The sequence below is a fragment of the Ursus americanus genome, chromosome 19, assembly GCF_024610735.1.
Source record: "Ursus americanus isolate L20-20 chromosome 19, mUrsAme1.1.p, whole genome shotgun sequence".
NCBI classification, from domain to species: Eukaryota; Metazoa; Chordata; class Mammalia; order Carnivora; family Ursidae; genus Ursus; species Ursus americanus.
Genome location: NC_142145.1, coordinates 45,523,338 through 45,548,780, shown reverse-complemented (window position 1 = coordinate 45,548,780; position 25,443 = coordinate 45,523,338). Strand labels below are relative to the sequence as shown.

At 40.6% G+C, this 25,443-nt stretch overlaps 1 protein-coding gene across 6 annotated transcripts in view; it reads left to right on the top strand.

The window, feature by feature from the left end:
* The window catches only part of LAMA3 (laminin subunit alpha 3), a 254,952-nt gene that overhangs the window by 194,632 nt on the left and 34,877 nt on the right, over positions 1–25,443 (top strand). For all 6 annotated transcript variants that reach the window (XM_045781833.2, XM_045781832.2, XM_045781831.2 and 3 more), the window contains 18 exons: positions 1,896–2,002; positions 4,890–4,940; positions 5,826–5,977; positions 9,950–10,060; positions 10,167–10,278; positions 10,502–10,669; positions 11,876–12,072; positions 13,207–13,323; positions 13,949–14,103; positions 14,371–14,512; positions 15,307–15,409; positions 17,162–17,278; positions 17,363–17,542; positions 18,057–18,199; positions 21,567–21,737; positions 23,899–24,050; positions 24,207–24,369; positions 24,804–24,937. In XM_045781833.2, the coding sequence (XP_045637789.2) occupies positions 1,896–2,002; positions 4,890–4,940; positions 5,826–5,977; positions 9,950–10,060; positions 10,167–10,278; positions 10,502–10,669; positions 11,876–12,072; positions 13,207–13,323; positions 13,949–14,103; positions 14,371–14,512; positions 15,307–15,409; positions 17,162–17,278; positions 17,363–17,542; positions 18,057–18,199; positions 21,567–21,737; positions 23,899–24,050; positions 24,207–24,369; positions 24,804–24,937 (2,475 nt within the window). The remainder of the gene's footprint in view (positions 1–1,895; positions 2,003–4,889; positions 4,941–5,825; positions 5,978–9,949; positions 10,061–10,166; positions 10,279–10,501; positions 10,670–11,875; positions 12,073–13,206; positions 13,324–13,948; positions 14,104–14,370; positions 14,513–15,306; positions 15,410–17,161; positions 17,279–17,362; positions 17,543–18,056; positions 18,200–21,566; positions 21,738–23,898; positions 24,051–24,206; positions 24,370–24,803; positions 24,938–25,443) is intronic.

Below are 25,443 nucleotides of genomic sequence, written 5' to 3'. Positions count from 1 at the left end.
GGTGGCACGGTCAGTTAAGCGTCGGCCTTCGGCTCAGGTCATGATCCCAGGGTCCTGGGATCAAGTCCCGCATCGAGCTCCCTGCTCAGCGGGGAGTCTGCTTCTCCCTCCCAGCCCCCACTCATGCCATCTCTATGGCTCTCACTCCTTCTCTTTCTCAAATAAATAAATAAAATCTTGAAAACATAGATCTTTTGCATAGCATGGTTTGTGAAGTAGAATTCAGGGCCTGTCACATAAAGTGAAGCATTATGCCAGCTTGCTCAGTAGACTTAGAGAAACCACCTCTGAGTAGTTACCTGCTTGATAATTAGGGACTACGTGGGTTTTCTGCTTCCCGTCTGCTTTCTGAAATGTAGTAATTCCCAATGATACCAATTATCCGTAGATGCACATATACATGAGTATTTCATCATGTCTTGAAATGGTAGCTACTTTTTATTGAGTGTCTATTACGTGCAGGCATTGTATTAGATTCTTCACTACACTTTTATCTCATATTCATCCATCAAAACAGGTATTGTTAGTGCAATTATTCACTTCTTCCTTCTGCATATACTTATGTGGCACCTGATATGGGCCCAGGCACTGTCCCAGGTGCTAGCGATAAACCCTGTGGCGTTTACATTTTCGTGACGGGAGTAGATGAAGGAACCGAAGCTTGAAGGGTTAAGATAGCAGCCCACGTTACACAGCACACGGTGGAGGCAAAGATCCAGCCCGTTCTTCCTGACTGAAAGCCCATGTCCTTTGCACTGTATCACCAGTGTAGCCATTGGTGAAGCCTATATAAATTACCTAACAGTTCTTTGATGCAAAGCTTAAATTTAGGGAAAAGAGTCACATACTACATTCTCTTGATTCTATCAATTCCATTGATGATGAGAAACCGTATACACATCGAGTGAATGATAGTTTGGGGGGCATAGAGTGGGTGTGGAACTTTGCTAAATTTTAGTTCCATCCCAATTCCAGAAACATGTTACATTACGTTAACATGTGTCTATTTTGTTTCTTAAGATTTTATTTATTTATGAGAGAGAGAGAGAGAGAGTGCACAAGCAGGGGGAGGGGCAGAGGGAGAGGGAGAGGGAGAAGGAGACACCCCCCACTGAGCAGGGAGCCTGACCTAGGGCTCGATTCCAGGACCCTGAGATCATGACCTGAGCCAAAGGCAGACGCTTAACCGACCGAGGCACCCAGCACCCCTGTTTGTTTGTTTTTTAATAGATACTCAGAATCAAGGAAATGTCGTTTAACTTTAATAAGGAACTGAGTTCTCATCACTAAATTATCTAGAATAATAAAGGCTCCAAGCCAAGAGTAGTCACTGTTACTGCTCTCAGTTGTTTAAGCTCGTTAAATACAGCGCTGCAGCAATTAGTGCAAATATGAATTATGCAGGCTTGAAATAGTGCAATAGGAAGTATTAATAAAATGTCCATTTTTGAACACATTTTGAAATTATATGAATTTTACTTTAATTTTTTCCTTGAGGAAATTAGCCATAAAGTAAGCAATATTTCATTGTGTGATATCTTCAGGAACATAACTCTTGCATAAAATTCATCCACCCCTGATTTCCATATTGGTCAAACCACTGGATCCTGTGTGCACTTTGTTTATCTGCCCTTCAACTCTAGCAGTCATTGAGGATTTTTTTGCCCTGGTATCAAGGAGGAGGGACCAAGCTCTGCCCGCCTTCCACTTTCTCTGTTCTCATTCAAGTCATAAATATCTCTGTATTGAGACACGTTCATTCCTGCAAATCCGTGTCAGGCTTCCTGTCATAGGGTCACAATGTCCCAAACAGGGAGTTAGAAGGTGAAGAAAATTGGATGGAACACATGATGAGTTCTTTGGGTGTTTCTCCTCTTCTTCTTTATTTTGGGTAGGTGTGTACCAGGATATTTTGGGAATCCCCAGAAGCTTGGAGGTAGCTGCCGACCATGCAATTGTAACAGCAATGGCCAGTTGGGCAGTTGTCACCCCCTGACTGGAGGTAAGGTGAACTCACACCTTTGTTAACCTGCGTTTATCAATCTGGTCAAAAATAGCAGACAAAGAACCCTGGTAAATATTTTCAGGAAGCATAATACATGGGTCCAGTGAACAAATTGTCTCCTTGTTTTGACAACCTTGGGAATGCTTAGGTAGTATTTACAGTTTGGTAAATAAATGATTTCACGTCAGCTTTTTTAAAAAAAAGATAAATTGTTTTTAAACTCAACTAACCAGAGCCAAACTAACCTCAGCTCAGATTTTGCTGAGATCTCCCTTGGCATTATAAGGTTATCATCACATCAGTCTTCTTCATGTGTGTAACTGAAGAAGTCAACACATTCTTTCTCGAATAGCAATAAATGTCTGGGATGTGGGTGGTAGAGCTGGGATGGATTTCACATACCAAGGAAAAGACAATTACTAGGAGTTAGTATGGGTTCATTAGGAACAACTTGGAAGAAAAAGGAAGCCTGTTTTCTTCTTTCTTTGATGGAGAATATTAACATGATTTACCAAGAAAATATCACGGATATAGCGTAGTGCCAAACCTTAGATAAAATCTCTTATTTTATAGTTATGGACGAGATGAAGAATGTGTGGATTTGATCTGGTCAAGTGACTGTTCCCAAAGGAATGTAGAGTAAATGGATTCTAATCAGTCTAGAACGAGGTATCTAGTGACATGCACTGGGGCTTAATCCTTGGCTCCATCTTGTTCAACACCGTTGACCTGAATGGAAATATAAAAGGCATGCCCACCCAGTTATCAGATGACACAAAGTTGGGAGAGACAGAAAATGCCTCCTATGGCATATTTAGAATACTTACGGGACTCAGCAGCCTGGAACAATGGACCAATGCTAACAAGACAATATTATGTTGGGGATAAGCATGTGGTCCTATAGTTGAATGGCATAAAAATAAGCGTGTGATAAGGGAGTTGTGGCTCAGTAGCAACACGTGAAAAAGACTGAGGTCTTAGCAGCAAGTTCAATATGGCTCAGGAGAGTAATGTGACCCCTAGGGCACCTCGTATGATCTTTAGTGAGTTTTAGAGTCTAAAACCAGGTGGTCTGTCGTTCCTGGTATGCTGCCCATGTAAGTCCTCATGTGACACTTATGTCTCTAGAAGACAATAGACGAGCTACAGTTTGTTCAGAAAGAGGTAAGACTTTGAGAAAACTTGGAACCATGTCACGTGAAGGACTGACAAACCAGGACCATGAGAAGAAGACTCGGAAAGGACATATTTGAAAGGCTGATGTGTGGGAGAAGTGTGGTTTTGTTCTATGTGTCACAAAAGGTAGCACCCAAGGAGTGGAAGCTAGAGGGAGATCTACTTTAAGTCATCCCAAGGAAGACATGTCAAGGGTTTAAAGATGAAAAGGACTATTTCAGAAAAAAATGAGTTTCTACTGTGACTGTAGGTATTCAAAGAGAAGCTTCAGCACCACACACAGCATATTCATGAAATTAATATGTTTTCAACCCTCTTTGTCTCCTACTCTAACAACAACAACAACAACAAAGCAACCTGAAATAAGGATGGTAACTATGTGTTCCCCAAATGAAACAAAATGCTCACACATGAGACTTTTTGTTCCTGTGAGCTTTTTTCTTTTTCATTCTTTTTTTTTTCTTTTAGTTAATAACCTATTAATTCCTTGGTGGTCAAAACTCAAACTTGTTGAGAAAATTGCACTGATAAATCAATCATCCACATGAGCCAGTCCCCCCTAGACTATTTGAGATGCTGTAGGAGATTGTGCAGAAAATAAAACCATGTTTCCTGGCCCTAGGGCATTCATAGTCTAGTTGAGAAAATGAAAGGGACATAACAATACATACACATAAGAATGAGTTAAAAAAAAGGATGAGTAAGAAAAACCTATGATTATATGATAATAAATTAAAATGTCTACAAACATAGAAAGGAGACATTGTCTTTGACAGGTGGGATCAAGGGTGATGTCTTTATATTATTTTTCTGACTTTCCCAAATTTTCCATGGTGAACTTGCATTATTTATATCACAATTAAAAGTAAGTGTGGTTTAAGAAATATACACACAAAACGTGGAATATTGCCTGCTGCCGAGAAGATAAAACATGAAAGCCTCCTTGTAGGATGTCTAGAAAAATTTTGAGCTTTGAGATTTCCTGTGGTGAAGTTAGATTATTTTTCTAGAGGAAAGGGAGAGGACATTTCATTGTAACAAGGCATGGTATGGGGGAAAGAGTAAAGAATGTCCAAGGATGACCAGTAGGCTTTCCTGACTATAGTTCAGAATCTCAAAATCTAGCTTATATCTATGGTAATTAGCAGTGGGTCCTACTAACATTGTGTGCATATCTCTCTCTCAGCATCTGTCACACTGTTGTGTAATTTTTCTGCCTCTCCCATGGGACCAGGGAACTACAGGACAGCAGGAATTTTTGTCTTAGTAGCTTTGTATTTCCTATATGTGGCACAATGCCATGGCACACCATGCACGCCCAAAGGTGCTCCATCAATGTTTATTGAATGTTCTTGAATGACACTGGAAAAGATGTCAACAGTTCTATAGGAAGCTATCAAATGAAGACAGCCTTAAGACTAACAATTAGGGGTTTTAATTGGATAAGAATATCATGACCCTTTATAGAGAAGAAACTGAATATACAGTCAGGGAGGTCATGAGAGAAGTTCTTGCAGCAAGACTAGTGGGAGATGGGAAAGCTCCCGGAAGAATGGAATGCGTAAAGGAGCGAAAAGAGAAGAGCCAGTGATGCTGGATAGTTGGGTGACTAAAATCTTCCCGAACTAGCTTTTCCGAAAGCCAAGTTAAAAAACAGATGAAGAGGAAGATTAATCACAATATCTTCTTTGGTTATCCTTCTTTTCAGACTGCATAAACCAAGAGCCCAAAGACGGCGGCCCTGGAGAAGAATGTGATGGTGAGAAAAGAAAGCCCCCCTCCTTTCTGACTTGTAGGGTTTAGTTTAAGATATGTGAGCCTCGTGCTGGGATGTGCACTTTCCAGGCTGGGAAAGCAATGGTGGGAGGAAGTGGGGGGAGGACTTCTTGGGGTCAAGTCCAGCCTCTGTCAACTCATAGCTGTATGATCTTGGGCAAAAAACCTGATTTCTCCAAACCTCAGTTTCATCATTTGTAAAATAGACATAACAACTATACGTACCTCACAGATTTACTGAGAAAATGCTAATAAATCTCTTATTGTAGTGCCTGATAAATACAAGTTCTTGATAAATAAAAGCTATTTACTATTATTTTCCCACATACAAAATAAGTAATATATTGCATAGAATCACCATGTTTCTCAGTTTTATTGAGATATAACTGACATGCAACATCGTGTTAAAGTGTGCCACGTAATGATTTGATATCTGTATATATTGTGAAATGATTATCACAATAAGTTTAGTTAACAGCCTCACATAGTTACAATTTTTTTCTAGTGATGAGGACTTTTAAGACAGACTGTTGTAGCAACTTCCAAATATACAATACAGTGTTGGTAATTATAGTCACCACGTTGTACATTATTACATCCCCAGGACTTATTTATCTTACGACTGGAAGTTTGTACCTTTTGACTCCCTTCACCCATTTCCCCCACTCTACCACTTCTTTTTAAAATGCTTCCTGTCTAGAGATCTCTCTTTTGCAGAATCTGCATCCTTCCCAAGAAGTCCAGGATTGTGATTTTTGCCAGTGATGTCCTATGTACATATTAACTGGGCTGTACAGCCCTTGTATTCTGTTTACACACCTGTGGCTCCAGCCCACAGCACATTTGCTTTTGATTGTGGCCCCTACAGATTGTGACAGCTGTGTGATGACACTCCTGAATGACCTGGCCACCATGGGCGATGAGCTCCACCTGGTCAAGTCTCAGCTGCATGGCCTGAGTGCCAGCACTAGCTCTCTGGAGCAGATGAAGCACTTGGAGACCCAGATCAAGGACCTGAGGGTAAGTACCCCGTGCACCCAGCACAATGCCAGGCCCAGAATAGCTCTTTGGTGGATAGATGCTGCATGCATAAGTACCCCTCAAGCAGGAGATGGGGAGATGTTGACTCTGTTTAAGGCTCAGGGGTCTTTCCTTTCTCTGATCCAAATGGAGACTAGGTTTTTACTGCTGGAAAGTACTAGTGAACACACAAAACCGATACTTCGAAGTGAACATTCTTTACTTACTGCATGTTTCTGGGCTGATTTTTCTTCTAGAGCCCTTAGCTAAGTATTTTGCTTTCAGAAGAATCAAAAAGCTTTGTATTATATTGGTATTAATTCTTTAAATGTTTGATGGAATTTTCCAATGAAGCCATGTGGGCCTGGGATTTTCTTTGTTGGAAGATTTTTTTTGTTTTTGTTGTTGTTGTTGTTGTTGTTTAATAAACCATAAGTTCAATCTTTAAACAATAGATATGGGACTATTGGGGTTATCTATTTCTTCTTGAGTGATATTTGGTAATTTGTGCCTTTCAAATAATTTTTTCATTTCATCTAAATTATCAAATGTACTGATGTAAAATTTTCATAGTTTTTCCATTTTATCCTTTTAATATCTGCAAAATCTATAGTAATACTCTCTTATGCATTCCTAGTATTGATAATTTATGTCTTAGCTCTTTTCCTTGATTATTCTGGCTAGAGGTTTATCAATTTTAATGATCTTCTTATTTCATTGATTTTCACCATTGTGTTTCTGTTTTCAATTTCATTGATTTCTGCTATTATTCATATTTTTTTCTTCCTTCTGCTTGCTTTGGGTTTAATTGGCTATTCATTTTCTAGTTTCTTAAGATGAAAGCTTATCTTACTAATTCAAAATTTGTTTCTAATATAAGCACTTAATGCTATGAATTTCCCCCAAAGCACTACTTCAGCTGTATTCCACACATTTTGAAATGTTGTATTTTCATTTTTGTTTAATTCAAAAGATTTTCTAATTTCCTTATGACATGTCTTTGACCCATGAATTATTTGGAAATGTGTTGTTTAATTTCCAAACTGGGAATTTTCCAGGTAACTTCTTGTTATTGGTTTCTAATTTAATTCTGTTGTGGTCAAGGAGCATACTTTATATGATTCCAGTTTTTAAAAATGTGTCGAGGTTTGTTTCATAGCCCAGGATATGGTTCATCTGAGACACTATTCTATGTGCACTTGGAAAGAAGGTGGCCCAGAGGATAGCCAAGAAGAGAAGTAATGGGGCCTAAAGTCCCCCACAGAGCCAGAATCAGGCTCCCTGGGGGAAACTGAGGGCACTTCTGCCTATGAATGAAACCTTAAAAAAACCCTTGGAACTGCCCAGTGTTCATTGTTGAGCAATGAGTATATGAGAAACTAGAAAAGCTGTAGACCTGGACATGATTCACAAACCAGAGTCTGTACTGGAATGTGACATCCTCAACATCACCATAGGGAACAAGTCCTCAGCTGCCAATGTAAGACCTGGTTCTGCCCTCGGGGATCTAGGGTGGGCGTGGTAATGGCCATAAGATCACTGGTCAGGGCACAGAAAGCACAGAGAGAGAGGGAGACAATATTTACCTGCGGACATTGGAATAGACAAATATCAACACAAAAGACATCCAACAGGAGCAACCATTAATCGATGAGTTCCCTCTAGAGAAAATGAAAATCCTAAGACAATCTGAAAATTACTTTGAAGAGTAATAATTCAATTGAAAGAACAAGAAATTAGAAAATTGTTAAAAACACTAGAAACCAAACAAGAGGGGTAGATATGAAAAGATCCAGTTAAAAATCATGGAAATGAAAAAAAATTTACTCATTGAAGTAAAAGAATTCAATAGAGGAGAAAACCCCTAAACTAGACATAGTGAAAGAGACTTGGGGGAATGTTGAATAAGTGTACTTGAAATGAGGACCAATTCTAAACCCATTAGTGCTTGCAACTGAGTATACAGTTGGCCCTTGAACAACATGGGGGTTAGGGGCACTGATGCCCTGCAGAGCTGAAAATCTGCATTTAACTTCTGACTCCTCAAAAACTTTACTAGTAGGCCACTGTTGACCAGAAGCCTTACCAACAGCAAAAATAATTAACACATATTTTGTATATGTATTACATACTGTATTCTTACAATAATACCTAACTTTTTCTAATTTTCTTTTCGGTATTTTAGGCTACATGGTTCATCTGTGAGTTTTTTCAAATTGTTACAATTCTCCAAAACATTTTCTGATATATTTATTGAAAAAATTTGATGTATAAGTGGACATATGCAGTTCAAACCTATGTTTTTCAAGGGTGACCTTTATATAGCAAAAAATCATGCTAGAAAAATGGCTCTTTTCCATCCCATCAGGGTAAATTTTAGTCTATGATTTATAGACTTAATGTAGAGAGGAAAAAGGCCATTATGTTTGAGAGAAAAAGTAGCCACTAGAGTCACTTTGACGTCATCAATATGACCTGCACCTTTTCAAGGAAGGGCAGGGAACCGGAATTTTAGTACCAGTCTTATGAGCCAGACTCTGTGATAAGTGCTTTATTTAATTCTCACAATGTCCTATGAGGAAAATAGTGTTATCTTCATTTACCACGCATGTTAAAGCTAAGTAACTTGCCCGCCATCACACAGCTAGTACGAGGTGGTTCTAGAATTCGAACCAAGATCAAATTCCAAAGACCACACTTTACCCACTCTACTTATCCAGGTATTCTACTAACATTCTATAGAATGAAATGTCTCAGCCTTCCCATAGCAAAATTAAAACAGAACTATCTTCTTGCTAGATCATACATACACTGTGAAAATTCACAAGGAATAAGCGTGAGAAGGGGAATAACACTTTTGAATGTTCGTGTGTTCGTGACACTTCATAACATCATCGAAACAACCCCACAGCTTAATATTATAATCCCCCATTTACCGATGAAGGAGATAAAACTCGGTGAGGCTTATCTACAAAGTGGCAGATCTTGGGTTTGAACCTGAGCTGTAAAGCCTGTGTTTTCCCCCCCAGCACTGGCTCTCTCACATGCAAGTGGAGGTAATAGTATTGCTTTTTCCTGTACATTTCTTCAAGGTCTTAACAAGTTTTTTTCCCCCAAAAATGAAAATAATCACTACTCAAGATATCATGTGCAGCAATGTCACCTTCTAAAAGTAATGAGGCAGTTTAGTACCCAGAATGACAGGGAACCTGGATTCTGGTCCCTAAGCAATCACTGATCAGCTCTACAGCTGTGGCATGGACAAGTCACCCATTTTCTTCCATTTTTCTCTTTTGTAATGTGAGAGCGTTGGATTAAATGAGCTCTCAGTTCCCTTCCTGCCTTTAGATGCTTCGAATCCAACGGTTCCTTCACTAAAGTAGCCTTAGGCACTGCGTCGAGTATTATAACGTTAAATATGGGTTAAAAGCAACGAAAGGTATTATAGAGTCTGGAAAGTAATGCATCAAGTAAGTGGTACCACCCTCATTTCTTTAAGGTTAGGTCACTAACTCAAGTAAAGTATCTCCTGTCTCTTCATGTTTTTAAGTTTATTTTAGAGTCTTGTCACAACTTGCATCATAAAGTAGATTCTTGGGGCACCTGGTTGACTCAGTCCGTTGGGGGTCTGACTCTTGATTTTGGCTCAGGCATGATCTCAGGGTCGTGAAACTGAGCTCCCTATCGGCCTCTGCACTCAGCGCCAATTCTGCTTAAGATTCTCTCTCTCCCTCTCCCTTTGCCCCTCCCCCCACTATCTCTAAATAAATAAACACATAAATTAAATATTAAAAAATAAAAAGAAAGTAGATTCTTCAAGTAGCCGATTTCAAAGAACCCAGTCTTTTCCTGTGGACCAGCGTTGGGCTTGCTAAATGAATTTTTCTGTATCATTACCAGGATTACCAAGTTGATAGGACTTACTCCACGTTTCTGCTCTAATGCGAGAATGACTTTGCGTTTTACTTTCAGAATCAGTTACTCACCTACCGCTCTGCCATTTCAAATAACGGATTAAAAATGGATGGTCTAGAAAACGAATTGGGTAGTTTGAATCATGAATTTGAAACTTTGCAAGAAAAGGTAATGTGTTAAGTCAATAATGTTAACTGTTTATTGTTGTTGTCCGCAAAATATTGTTAGCTTCCCCCCATCAACAGTTTTGCTAATCAACTTATTTCTCATATAGGTTCAAGTAAATTCCAGAAAAGCACAAGCATTACATAACAATGTTGATCGGATCACCCAAAGCGTGAAAGAGTTGGACACAAAAATTAAAAATGTCATCCAGAATGTGCACAGTAAGAAGTTACTCAGTCCAATTAAATATGTTTTTTTATTGCATAGCCTATTCTGTGCCATGAAAGAATTTCTCCTTAAGAGTTCAACATTATGAAAAAGATCCTGTAGTGACACTAAAAAACTAATATGAACCCTCCATAAAAATCTCTGCGGTTTTTTGTTTTTTAGTAGTTGACTGGAGTCCAGAATTCCCAGTTTAATAAACTCCTTGATGTTTTCTAGTTCTCTTGAAACAGATCTCTGGGACAAATGGGGAAGGAAACAACCTGCCTTCAGGGGATTTTTCCAGAGAGAGGGCTGAAGCCGAGCGCATGATGAGGGAGCTACGGAACCGCAACTTTGGAAAGCAACTGACAGAAGCGGAAGCTGAAAAAACAGAGGCTCGGCTCTGTAAGGACATTCCCAACTCCTTGCATGCAGTCCATTCTCATGGGCTTGAAATAGAGCGTGTGAAGTACAATGTCAGGTCCCCGGTTACAGGTGGAGAGGCTCGTCATTTCACCATACATGACTTTTTTTTTTTTAAGATTTATTTATTTATTTTAGGGGTGGGGAGGGGCAGAGAGAGAGGGAGAGAGAATCTCAAGCAGACTCAGTGCTGAGCGCATAACCTGCTGTGGGGTTCCATCTCACAACCCTGAGATCATGACCTGAGCCAAAATCAAGAGTCAGACGCTCAGCTGACTGAGCCACCCCGGGGCCCCAGCATACACGACTTTTAGAGCATCGTGTGAGAATGGGTAGCCCTTCTAAGCACCAAGAGGTGGTAAGAATATAACATCTTACCATCATGCAAGAAAAAAAAATAGATTCTTCTCCTAAGACATTAGCCACGGAGACCTCCTTTTCCTTTTTAATTCCATTTTTTTCTTTCCTTCTTTCCATTTTTATTCTTCCTTCATTCAGCTCCACCCAACTTTCTCATGGTATCATTTGTTAATGGTCACCTCACCACCATCAGGGTTTGGAATCACAAATTGATATTAGCACTACTATTGCTGAAACCAAAATCTGGGAGTAGATACTGAATGTATCGAAAGGTTCTGCTTAGGGAAAATGTTTCATTAGTTCAAAACTGTGAGAAATAGAAGTCTGGTGCATGGTTTTTCAAATACTGATCTTCTCTAGTAAAATGATATGTCAATGGTTGATATACAGATGGCAACAGTTTTCTTTTAGCATTTGTAGTGTTCCAATTCAATATTAGTCTTTGCTTTTGACTGAGGAGACAGTGTGAGTCGGCAGTTAGTAATAGCGTGTTAGTTGGTAGTGTTCGTAGTCGTGTTCGGAGCACGTGCTTTATACTCTGCAGGGCTTGTTCAAGTGCCAAGGCTGACCGTTCGTGCAACTTGGGGTCAGTGCCCTGGTTTCTCAGGCTGTCCTTCTCCACATCTGAAACACGAGACCGACGTTACTGTTCTGTGTGCTTAGGTGGGCACACAGCCGGCGCCGCGCCAGTGTTAGTTTCTTTTCCTGTTCACTTGTAAGTTCAAGGAAAACCATGAAACGAGCGGAAACTCGACTGTTCTTCTGTAGTCTTTATAGTTTAGCTTCAAGGTACTCACCTCTCAAGTGCAAAAACATGATGTATTCCAGTGCTGATGCGGATAAAGGGCTGGCTGGAAGAGCACCAAGGGGAGAACGGTGCGCTGGTTAAGAGCATGCAGGAATCCTTACATGACTATGAAGCCAAACTCAGTGACCTCCGTGCCGCGCTCCAGGAGGCAGCTGCCCAAGCAAAGCAGGCCACTGGCCTCAACCGAGAAAACGAGAAGTCTTTGGAATCCATCAAGGTGGGTCCACGGTCAGCATCAGCACACTTTCATTAATGACAAGGCTGAGGAAGCAGCGGTCTTTACCATTGACAAAGTGGCCTGGCCAGTCTCCGTTTGTACATCTGGTCTGTATGCGCCTGTCTGTCCAGCAGATGCTTCTCAAACAGGAATCAGGAATTCAATGCAAAACCAAAGTCATTCCTACTCCTCAGTCACCAGAAAAGATTGTGAACTTAAACCACAGAGAAAACGGAGCAAATTGCTTTACCCCTGCCCCGGGCTGATGGAGTACTGGAGGAATAATGCTGCCAAGTAGATGAGAAATGAATCCAATATTGCTATAATTAAATCCAAGTACATAATATATGTTCTAAATAACTGACTTTGTGTCAGCTGGGCAAACATCATTATCATAATCACCGGCAAAGGCATTTTAAGCCATTATCTGCGTTACAGGAAATAGATTAAAATACAGGCCTCATGCAGGAGCTGCAGAGACAGGGTTTGGAGCTCAAGATTTCATAGTATATATATTTTTTCAGTGGTGCTCATTGTATGCTGAGCCAGCGTGAGGCATTATAAAATGACAGGTCAGAGTGAAATGACACAGGACTGACCCCCAACAAGAAAAATTTGGTAAAAGAAAATAAATAGTATCTTAGTAGATGGCAATACGCTTAACTCCTGAAGCCTCTTTAGACGGCAACTCCACTGTTGAAAGTCACTGACGTTGCCAGTGTCAGGGCTGATGATGGAGCGTGATCCAATTTTGTGGGTCTCGGAGCTGTGGTAGCTCCTTGCCTGGCCTTCCCAGGTCCTGTGTGCTCTCTTGTTAGGGACGTAGAAGGCCTCTACATCCTCAGGGGGCCTGGCACGTAGAGCATGGTGATGGCTGGTGCTGGTTTGTTTAGTGAAACTCCCTCGTTCTGCTGCACAAACCAGAGCTGACTCACCTCATCCGCCAGCTTCTTCCACAGTGCTAACCGTTGCTTCCCTGGCATAGAGTTTGAGGAAACCATGACAACACACCCACACAGCAAAGTGAACTGATTTCCCCTCACTCTGTAGCTGCCTAGCTGATCTTTAAGTTCAAGAGAACGTTCTGGTAACATCTCATGTAGTTCAAGCAGATATTCTTTTTGTTCTCTCCAGACACAAGTTCAGGAAATGAATTCCCTGCGGAGTGATTTCTCCAAGTACCTAGCCGCCGCGGACTCGGCCTTACTACAGACCAACGTGCTCTTGCAGCGGATGGAGAACAGCCAGCAGGTGCAGACGAAACTGCTTCTCCAGAAAATTGAAAAAACATTCAGATCATATGCGAGGAAACTAGGAGATGGGCTAACCTGTGTTTGTTCTTCAATATATGTCTTTTAGATGGAAGGAAATAAACCAAAATGTTTACCGTGGTGCCCCCTCGGGCTGCGGAATGATGTGTCCTCCCGATGTCTATTCGTATCACCTAATTAGCCCACAGTGACCAAATGTTGCTTTTGTGATAACAAAACAAAATTGGAATTCTGTTTTTAAAATATCAAGCCTACTTTTATTAGCGGGACCTATTTAGGCCTGATCAAAGATTGACCACATTAGCAGCCCCAACGAGTATTTGGAAAATATCTTTTATAATCGCTAGTTTTAAATCAGAAAAGAGAAAGTGTTTTGGTTTAGTACAACTTTACACTAATGATAACAGTGTACTTTTATAAAATTTATCAAAGGGGGTACCCACCATAAGAAAAATCTTCAAATGGTGGAAAAACTTAGAAAAATATTATCAGCACCACTACTGAAGTAATGCATCCCGGGAGCCTGAAGTTTATGACAGTTCAAGAAAACGGCAGATACATTCTTTGCTTGAATTGACACTGTCTCTGTTTACCTGAAAACATAGGAATATGAAAAGTTAGCTGCCACTTTAAATGAAGAAAGACATGCGCTAAATGGCAAAGTGAGAGAACTTTCCCAGTCCACCGGCAAAGCGTCCCTGGTGGCGGAGGCAGAAGCACATGCGCAGTCTTTGCAAGCGCTGGCAAAGCAGCTGGAGGAGTGAGTGAGCCCCCGAGGTCTAACGGAACGCGTGGCTGGAGCCTAGTGCGAAAGCCTTCCTCACAGCTGGGTCTCCAGAACAGGGTGGAGGGTGGGACCCAGGGCCCAGGGCCCAACCCAACCTAACCTGCAACAGGGGTTTGATTCCCAAATACGTCCTCGCCACTCCTGGTCTCCCATTTGCCCAATGAATCAGGGAGACTGAGGGGGGGCCTCAGCTGCAAGCCGTGGGGGCTGCTGCAGCCCTTCACCCGCTCTCTCTTCCAGGATCAAGAGGAACACCAGTGGGAACGAGCTGGTGCGCTGTGCGGTGGATGCCGCCACCGCCTATGAAAACATCCTCAATGCCATCAAAGCGGCTGAGGATGCCGCCAACAAGGCCACCAGCGCGTCCGCGTCTGCTCTGCAGGTGGGCCCCTGCACTGGCACCCTTTCTTCTTGTATGCACGGAGGAATATAAACAAGCGTAATTTTAAATCAGAATTTGTTGTATAGAATAGACGTGAACTTGCTCTAGATGTGGGCCTTTTCTGTATTCACGTAACCATTTTGATATATGTAGCACAGCTGAAAAAACCATTTGTAAAACCAAATGGAAATTACTGATTATCAATGTTGAACCAAGATGAGTAGTATATCCTGCCCCTGTCTAGGAATGATTTAGGCTGTGATTAAGTATTGACATTTCCCAAAGAAGAGAGAGATTTTATACACAGTTTGGTAATCATTTATTTCCTGTCATTTGTCTTTAACACCTAGGCATGTCTTGGAGTCCTATGGGATCTTCTCATATAATGTTCCCATACCTAAAAATAAAAAACAAAATATTAAACATCAAAGAATTAGGGGGCAAGCCTTCTTGGAAAGTTAAAGACGTTTATCTCCTAGATATTGAAAACCTAAAAGCAATTCAGTTCTGTCTTCAGTTATTGAAGATGGTATTGTGCAAACAACAGGGAGAAAATGAGACAGGTGTCGTATAATTTGTCAGTCACCAGGGAAGAGTCCACCTCCCAAGCCCTGAGTATCTACCTACATACAGCTCTAACTCTTATCTTTTAAGAAACAGTCTTTTTAAACCTCACCCCCCCACCTTTGAACCTCATCTTTTTAAGACTAAAGATAAGGATTTTCAGAGTAGGATGAAAATCTCACTCCACATTCCTAAGGTAAGCCACATGCTCATAAATGCTTTGCTTTCAGACAGTGATAAAGGAAGATCTTCCAAGAAAAGCAAAAACCCTGAGTTCAGACAGTGATAAACTCTTAAAGCAAGCCAAGATAACACAGAAGCAGCTCCGGCAAGGTATTAGGGTTGGTGGGTAGGGGGTGGCTGGGATAGCCAAGGGCTTGAAAATGACCTAGAAGCAAATGTTCATCTTGAATCTCAGTGTCACTGCAGACGATGCTTTGTAAATTCATGGTCTATTTTATAAATGTGATGTTTCCACCCAACATTCTCACATGTACTAAATTAACTAGAACCTCCTGAGTATACATAAATCTTGAAGGTGACGGGCCTGTTTGGGCCTGGACTTGGGGGCCTATTGCATTTAATCCACACGTGGCCATGGCATTGGAGACCCACACAGCCTGGAGGTGTGTGCAGGGCTGGCTTCTCACTGAAGGCCCAGATAATAGTTCCAGGTCACTGGGGCTTCAAAAGTCCTAGAATCTTAGTAAGTAAAAGTACCAAAATTACTACCACTGTGAAGCATGAGACTTTTTGAATCATAAATTGTACCTTTGAAAATTTCCCATTTATTTTTTACCAAACAATTAAGCCATCTCAATCTCACCAAATTCCAGTGTTCTGAAAATTCTGTCTCTTAATTTTTCTCTGGTCTCTCGTGTTCCTTCATGGCGAAGAGGTCATCTTAGCCCCTTTAGTGATTAGATGCCTCTGACAGTAAATAAATGTATTTATCTTTTTTTCATTTTTAAAAATTCAATACATGAAAACTTACATTTGAAAAAACGTGTAGTGACATAGAATGATTTGCTTAGCAAATTGCAGGAATTAAAATTTCCTGGTATGACATCTGTTCCCTTTATAGAATCTGAGCTAAGAGGTGAGGATTGATGTTTTAAATAGGGTTAGGATGCTAACTACATTGGTATTTTTTTCTTTTGTTTTCTACCAGCTTGCTTGTTTGCTTCTTTTTACCTTTTGATCCCCTTCACCCATTTTTTTCACCCCCACCCCTGGGTTCAGGCAACCACTAATATGTCCCCTATATCTATGAGCTTGTTGTTTTCATTTTGGGAGTGTTTCTAGAAATCGAATTCCATATATAAGAGAGATCATATGGTATTTGTCTATATTGTTATTTAAATCAGTCCTGGAATCATAATTTAAGCCATATAACCTCACTTGGGTCTTAAAGCCTTCACTGGTCATTTTCCATGACCCCAAAGTGGCAATGTTATCAGCTAGGAATGTCTGCGACCTCCCTCCCTTTCACTGAATCCCCTTAAATGTGTCAGTGTGGAAATGAACAGAAACAAAGAGAAACAACAGAAACAAAGCCTCCTTTGTGTGTCTATTTACTTGAATAAGGCTCTCTCAACAGCACTTCTTTATTATATTCTGACTGAAGAGGCATCCTTTCTGCATTATTCATTCATTCATTCATTCATTCATTCATTCACTCATTCACTCACTAAGTATGTACTAATACTAAGCCCAGACTAGTGCCAGACAACACACTGTGACGCAGCATTCACAGCATGTGAATAAGACAGTCACCTCCCTTTCCTTCACTAAGCAGAGACATTTGCCCTGAGCAGAGTGGAAGTTAACCCTCCCCTAAATGATTAAGCCTCTCCCTTTCTTCATGGGCATTTCTGAGGAGCCTGGTACCACAGGCTTGGGAATGCTCCTGGCCTCTGTAACCAGAGTACCCTGGAGCTGTGGGTCTAGGCGCGTATGGTGGACATCGCTGAGATGCAGGTCTGCTCAATGCTCTGCGGTTGCTGGCTACTAGAGGGGCCACCAATACCAATCAAAGATCAAAATCCATGGGTAATTGCCGCACACTGCTTTATTTTATTGTAGAGATTAGCCCGGCTCTCAACAACCTACAGCAGACTCTGAAAGTTCTGACAGCTCAGAAGGGGTTGATTGACACCAATATCACTGCCATCCGCGATGACCTTCGTGGGATACAGAGAGGTCAGCATCTCCCTACCCACCATACTTGGCTTCTTTGGTCGAGCATTTCAGATACTTAGACTGCTCTCTTTGTGTGTGCATTAGATGACATCAGTGGTATGATCCGTAGTGCGAAGAGCATGATCAGAAATGCCGACGACATCACGAATGAGGTGCTAGATGGGCTCGGCCCCATTCAGACAGATGTGACAAGAATTAAGGACACCTATAGGAGCACACAGAGTGAAGACTTCAACAAGGCTCTCACTGACGCGGATAACTCAGGTATCAGGTGCCCTTCGGCGAGGACATCTTACCCAGTTTCTGCATTGATATGTGCTTTGGTCAATTTGTTTAAATTCCTCCCTGGTAAAGCCCAAAATTAGAAATTAAAATATTAGAGAGCAGCTTTACGTAATACGTTAAAAAAATATGGGCATTCTATTAATTAGAAAAACTAGGTAGGATTTTTTTAATCCATTAACACTGCTATTGATTTTCCCTTTTATAGAGTGGAGATACAGATCCCTTAATCATGAGGTATTAAATTATAATTGATATTAAAGATCAAAAAACAAAGATTTATTTTCTTCTGAAGGGCCAAGAAAGATGATTTGATAACCAGGCTGTAGGCTAAAATCCATGATGTATTTAGGAAAGGTATTACCTGACTCTGAGTCATCCTATCCAATATTTTGGAACCAAACATAACACTTGACAAATATTGTCAATGAAAAAATCTGTATTTAACCTTTTCTCAACTCACAATTATAAATTTGTTTTGTAATCTCACCAACAGTAAAGAAATTAACCAACAAACTGCCTGATCTTTTGAGCAAGATTGAAAGTATCAACCAACAGCTGTTGCCACTGGGCAACATCTCTGATAATGTGGACCGGATCCGGGAGCTAATTCAGCAGGCTAGAGACGCTGCAAATAAGGTAGGTGTGTCCCCACATTGCCAGGCACTAAGGCTCCGTCTTTGAGAAGTCACCACATTCATCAAGAAAGGGAAGGCATTTGTTTACATATGAACTGGTTGTCTTTCTTGCTCTAATTCTTTGGTTGTTTGGAATGTGAAAGTTGACTTCCTCCTGGCAACCTTCAAAAATGCCCATTACCTTCATGCCCTAAATGATCTGGTATGTCGGAGACCTGAAGCAGTTTCCTCCCCATTGAGTTTATGTAGGCAGGAAGAAGGGTTCTCCTCCAGACGGCAGTTGGTGAAGTGTTATTGGAAGTTCAAGTAAGGGTTCTATCATCAGAATGTGCTGATGTGATACTGCACAGGCCCTAGTTTCTTTTTTTTTTTTTTAAGATTTTATTTATTTATTTGACAGAGATAGAGATAGCCAGCGAGAGAAGGAACACAGGCAGGGGGAGTGGGAGAGGAGGAAGCAGGCTCATAGCAGAGGAGCCTGATGTGGGGCTCGATCCCATAACGCCGGGATCACGCCCTGAGCCGAAGGCAGACGCTTAACCGCTGTGCCACCCAGGCGCCCCGGCCCTAGTTTCTTATTAGAACTTGAAAGTTACAGAATCTACCTTTATTGAGGACAGAGGATTAAAGCAGATTTTCTTCATTGGAACACAAATTCATCAGCCTTTCTTGTTTTAACCTTGACAGTATTTACTTGAATTCCTAACACTTCTTTCTCAGATTTTGTTTTGTCCTAAAATAATATTCATGAAACATCTTGCAGTTTTCATCCACGCCCCTGTGAGATATTTGGAGACAGAGGGTTAGGACAAGTCAGAGTATCACTGCCCTAAGGACACTGTGGTTGGTTCCAAGGCTCACTATTACTTCTTTTGAGCCCTTACATCTGGGAAAGAGAAGTACTCCCAACATAAAACCTTCAGCAGGGGGTGCCTGGGTGGCTTAGTCGGTTAAGCATCTGTCTTCAGCTCAGGTCATGATCCCGGGGTCCCGGGATCGAGCCCCACACTGGGCTCTGCACTCTGCAGGGACCCTACTTCTCCCTCTTCCTCTGCCTGCCACTTCTGCTTGTGCTTTCTCTCTCTCTCTGTCAAATAAATAAATAAATAAATAAATAAATAAATAAATAAAATCTTAAAAAAAAAAACCCAAAACCATTAACAGGAAAACAAAGAGCATAAGGCACAGTTGGAAGACACTACCCTTTCACACCCATTCGTGCTTTGTAAAAACCAAATGAAAACTACTATGTGTCTAGCTTTTGCTTTGCTATGTTCATTCACTAATTTATCCAACAAAATTTAAAGTGTATAATAACACCATGGTTAAGAGCTTGTTAACCAAACCACGTTGCGTTGGTTTTGATCCTAGCTCTGTCACTTATGAGCTATGAGCCCTTGGGCCAGTTATTTTACCTCTCTGTGCCTCACTTTGTGCATCTGTAGAGAAGGCAGGGCACATAATAAGATGGATCCCATGAGATTTTTAGGATTTACTAGGTAATGTAAAATAGTTCCTGGATTATACCATGTAAGTGGAAAATAATAAAATACAACCTAAAAATAAGCCAGCACTTTTGAGCGCCTGGGTTGTGTGGCACTCTTATGGGTGCCCAAGACAAAGAGATTAGTAAGCCATAGTCCTGGTAGCAGACTACTCTAAGAAAGCTGGATAAAGCTGTGTTAAGCAGGTCTTGACAACACTCATTTCTGTCTGGAGAGGCTCAGAATGGTCCTAAAGGACACATAGAAGAATGTTCAATGTGACACAGCTTGTCATCAGAAAAAATAATTGGAAAAAAGCCAAATGTCCATCAATAGGAGATGGATAAAATTGTGATAAATGTATACGGTGAAAGACCATACCACAATAAACGTTAATGAGCTGGAGCCAGCAGGTGTGTCAACACAGGTACATCTACAAACAGAGTGAGGCCAAGAAAGCTAGTTGTAGATGGACGTGTAGAGATACCATTTATATTAAAATATTTAAAACATGAGAAATAAGAATAATTACAGTTTATAGAGAGATGCATTTTAGTAAAAGTATTGCAACATGCATGGACTGTACATGGGAATCTAAATCTGGGGTAGTGGTGGCCCCTGAGACAGGAGAGGGGAATGGGGACAAGGTGAGATATGCAAGGAGCTTCAATTATACCACTCATGTTTACTTTCTTAAGAATGTAATGAATACACAGGTATGTTCTCCATTCTCTTTATGTATACAAAAGATGGTTTCTTAATGTAAAAAAATTGAAAAGACTGAGAGTTTTCCAGGTGACTAAGGGCATGCCAGGAAAGACTCAGGATGTGGTTGGGTAGACTGGAGGGCAGAGGGGAGTAGAGTCATAAAATGAGCCTGTAAAATGGGTGAGGGGTGCTCGGTCACAAGCACGTTCGAGAAATGACAGCCCACACAACCGCTAAGTACCCCACTCCAACATAATACCTTGCATAAACTAGGTTTTCCATAAATAGTTAAATGCTTGATGGGTAAAATATAGTTGGTGTAAGTATCATTCCAGGAGTGTTATTCTTTAGATTATTAGGGAATATTTATCTTCTGTGTTTGAATGTCGTCTACCCAAGCTGGTCCACAGACCAGCACTAGTCAGAGAAATTTTGTTACTGGTCCATTATATATAAATATAAAGTCAAAAGTATAGGTCTAAAAACTTTTAGTAATTTGAACTGCCTCAAAATTCAAGCATGAAATAGTAGAGATGTATTTTGCATACCTTCTTTATTTCATTTTTCTAGTAATTTAATTTTTAATATATTTACAAAAGTATTGGTCTAGGGAAGATTAGAGAGGGAAAAAAAATGGTCCTTCACCCACTGAGTTTGAGAAGCACTGTTTTCGAGAGCCCTGATGCACTCATTTTTAAGGACCGAATGCCTATAATAAATGCATCCATAACATATAATATATTAATGGGGAATGATTCCTTAAAGAATTTATTTAAAAAATAGTTTTGATGTATTATATATCTACAGCACGCCAGGCACCATGCTAGGTGCTTCCATACATGTTAGGTCATCTGTACAAGAACCTCCTAGGGTTGCAACTAGGATTATAATAATGATTATCATTTCTGACACCGAGAATTAGATGCACTTCTCAAAGACCCCTGGCTGGTAAACAGGAAGAACATGAATGCTTTATTACCCAGCTCCTGAAACAGCTTCATGAGTTTATAACCCAGATCTAGGAGACAAGCACTCTCCTTTGCTCTTTATCGTAACAACTGGGAAATGCTGATATAGAGCTGAAAGGAGTCATGGCAGAGTCCCAGGCTGTTTCTCTGAGCAGAACCCCTCTCCTCACAGAAGAATCTTTAATGACGTAGATCTTTTCCCTTAAAGGTCGCTGTCCCCATGAGGTTCAATGGTAAATCTGGAGTTGAAGTCCGGCTGCCAAATGACCTAGAAGATTTGAAAGGATACACATCTCTTTCTTTGTTTCTCCAAAGACCTGAATCAAGAGAATATGCGAGGACTGAGAATATGTTTGTGATGTACCTCGGAAATAAAGATGTAGGTATCGCTTCAACATTTCTCTTGTTTTTAAAACAATATGGTTTCGGGATTTTTTTTTTTTGAATATTAGTTATATATTTGCTGCATGACCACCAAACTTAGTGGCCCAAAACAACAGTAAACATTTATTATTTCACACTGTTTCTATGATGCAGTGTTCAAGAGTGGCTTAGCCAGATGGCTCTGATTCAGGGCTCTCATGAGGTGTCTGTCAAGATGTTGGCTAGGGCTGCAGTCATCTGAAGGCTCAACTGGGGCTGGAGATTTGCTTTCAGTTTGGGTCATTCATGTGCCTTGTAAGTTAGTGCTGGTTATTGGTGGGAGGCATTTTTCATGCCACATGGTCCTCTCTATAGACTGTTAAGTGTCCTCATGACACAGCATTAGGCTTCCCCTGGAATGTTGTTGGGGTGATTGTGCCGCCATCACCTTGGGGAATGCCACTATTTGTGGGTTGAATTGTGGCCCAAAACAATAGAGGTTTTGAGACACATGTCACAAGTGTGTCATTGCCATTGGCACAGCAGAAAGAAATCCCCCCAATATGTCAGCAGACTCCACCATGTCTGATGGTGTCACAAGGGGCCGCCCATCAATTGCAGATTGTTATCTCTTGGCCTTATCTGATAGAGAGGCCTTACCCAACGTACTCAGCACATGACACGTGTGTGTACATGTGAGCACATGCACACCAGGGGTTAAAGATAGGCACCCCTCCCCATACAACCAGGACAGCAATAGCAAGTCTTCATGGAAATCAGCAGTGGTTCTTCCTCACAAAATCGTGAACCTGTCCTCCTCAGAATGCCCAGCTGCTGACCCTTCCTCAAGTTTGCAGTGGTGGGACCATCTGTGGATGAGGACTGAAGTGAAATGAAGCTTCTCCCACCTAATTCATAAGACATGCAGTTGCCCCATCTCTTTCTAATTCTAAATTCTTTAAACCACTACTGTTACAGGCATTTTGACCAGTTCATTTTCTTTTTTTCTCTTTTTTTTCTTTTTTCTTTTCTTTCTTTCTTTCTTTCTTCCTTTCTTTCTTTCTTCCTTTCTTTCTTTCTTTTTTTTTTTTTTGAAAGAGAGAGAGTGAGCAGGCAGTGGGATGGGGCAGAGGGATAAGGAGAGAAAGAATCATAGGCAGGTTCCACGTCCAGCACAGAGCCTGACACAGGGCTTGATCTCACGACCCTGAGATCATGACCTGAGCTGAAACCAAGAGTCAGATCTTAACCAACTGAGCCACCCAGGTTCCCCTTGAACAGTTCATTTTAGCTTTTAGTCCCTTCCCTTAAAATACATTTTTTCAACTTAGTGTCAGAGGAAACGGTAATTGCTGGCTAGGTTAGGATACAACGGCTGGGGGAAAAAAATGTCTGAAACATGGTTCTGGAAAATTCTGGCCAATTAGGAAGTGGTTGGATGTCATTAGTGTATGTGGTGTTTAAAGATTCCTAAAATTGACACTATTATTAACTACTCCTTAATGCTTTAAAGTGTTGGTACTTTACTTGTAGCCTTCTTGTGGCATGACTTTCTGCTTTGTATTGTAACAAAATGCACTTTACTTTAATCAACAAATTTATACCATCTACCTACAAGGCACCAACCCTGTATTTATGACAGACAAAAATTTGTGTCTTGAATGTAAATTTCATGTTATGTGTATTTTACCATAATTTTAAAACTTCATATATACCTTCAGGTGCTTGTATTCTAACAAAGAAGAAAGATATATATGTAGCTGACTGTGATAATGGAGGGTTCTAGGTGTTATAACAGAGGCATGCACAAAACGTTAAGAGATCATTGTATGGTACAGAGAGAACAAAAGTGGCTTATTTCCGGACTGAAATCTAACGGAGACCTGAGTCTATATCTGGTTCATCTTTATAGCAAGTGCTTGGCAAATATTTGCAAATTGAGCAAATGGGGGAGTGAATCCGTGAGTGCAATGACCCAGGAGCAAAGACAGTGCAGACATTATTAATTACGTGTTCTGTCTGTATTATTCTGTACAAGGAGGTACCTCATTTATTCTGTCTGCCCAAGGTGAATTGTGTAAAACCCGTTAGTTATTTGAAATGCACTCTCTTGGGATGGGAAGTTGGGAAGAACAGTGTGCATGTGAAGTGCTCTGACATGGCCTTGATGTCTCCAGGCCTCCGGGGATTATGTCGGCATGGCAGTTGTAGACGGCAAGCTCACGTGTGTCTACAACCTGGGAGAACAGGAGTCTGAACTCCAAGTGGACCAGAGCGTGACCAAGAGCGAAACTCAGGAGGCAGTTATGGACCGGGTGAAATTTCAGAGGTACAAGTCCCATTGGCCACTGCTCTTTGTTAATCTGACCCACACTCACCAAACTCCCAGTGTACATGCTGTGAAACCCCATTTTCAGTATCTTGACTTTGACTTCTTCAGTGTTTGTACAGTTTTTAAATAGAACTTTAATTTATTTTTAAACAGAATTTATCAGTTTGCAAGTCTAAATTACACCAAAAAAGCCACATCCACTAAACCCGAAATACCCCAATTGCACGAAATGGATGGTGGAAACAGCTACACGCTCCTCAATCTGGATCCTGAAAATGTTGTATTTTATGTTGGAGGTTACCCATCTGACTTTAGAGTAAGTGTAAATGTTATTTCACCGAGTGAAAATATTTACATTTTAATTTGGTATAATGACTTCAGGTCTCTATTTCAATTTTCCATTATATATAAAACGGATTTAACGATACATTCTCAAAGCGTATCCAGTGATAAAAGCTAACAGTTATTGAGTACTTCCTATGTGCAGTGATCTAGATTTAAGTATATGAATTGAAGTAGGCATCATTACCATTCCCATTTCATGGATGAAGAAACTGAGACAGAGCAGTTTCATAACTTGTCCAAAGTCAGACAGTTGGTAAATAGCAAAGCCAAGATCTCTGGCTCCAGGGTCCACATTCTTAATCCCTATGCTACAATGACAGTTCAAAGTGATGGATTCATACTATTCTTGCCCAGCCTGATCATTGTCCTTTGTTGAATTAGATTTCTTTGTTTCATTTTTTTCAGCTTCCTGCTAGACTGAGGTTCCCTCCATACAAAGGTTGTATCGAATTAGATGACCTCAATGAAAATGTTCTGAGCTTGTACAACTTCAAAAAAACGTTCAATCTCAACACAACTGAAGTAGAGCCTTGTAGAAGGTAAAACAAACAAACAAACAAAAACAACCAGGAACTAGTGTCTCTGTAACTGTGATTTTTGGTAACTTGCAGTTATATTACATATAATAAAGGGATGAGACGATGAGGTGCTTTTGGTGTCACTGATAGCTTTGGGCCAGTAGATCTTAAATTATGATTGCATACAATACTGCTAGGCCGCCCCTAAAATTTCCTCATTTCTATAAAATATTAGATTGATAGAGTTGTCTCAATTTTGAAAAAATAAATCCTTCTCAAGTTTTTGGTGCTTCTTACCACAAAATATTTAATATTAGATGGTACCTGATTCAGGCACAAAATTACATATTTACTGTAAGTTTCCAAAAAAAAAATATTAATCCACGTACTGCACCATGACTTTCTAGGTACTCTGACACCTGAACCTATTAGGAAATTGCTGTATTAAGCTCCTGACGTTCCCTGTAGTTAAAAGGATTTGGGCAAACCATTACTGAGAATAAAATTATATTTCAAGTTAACAATTT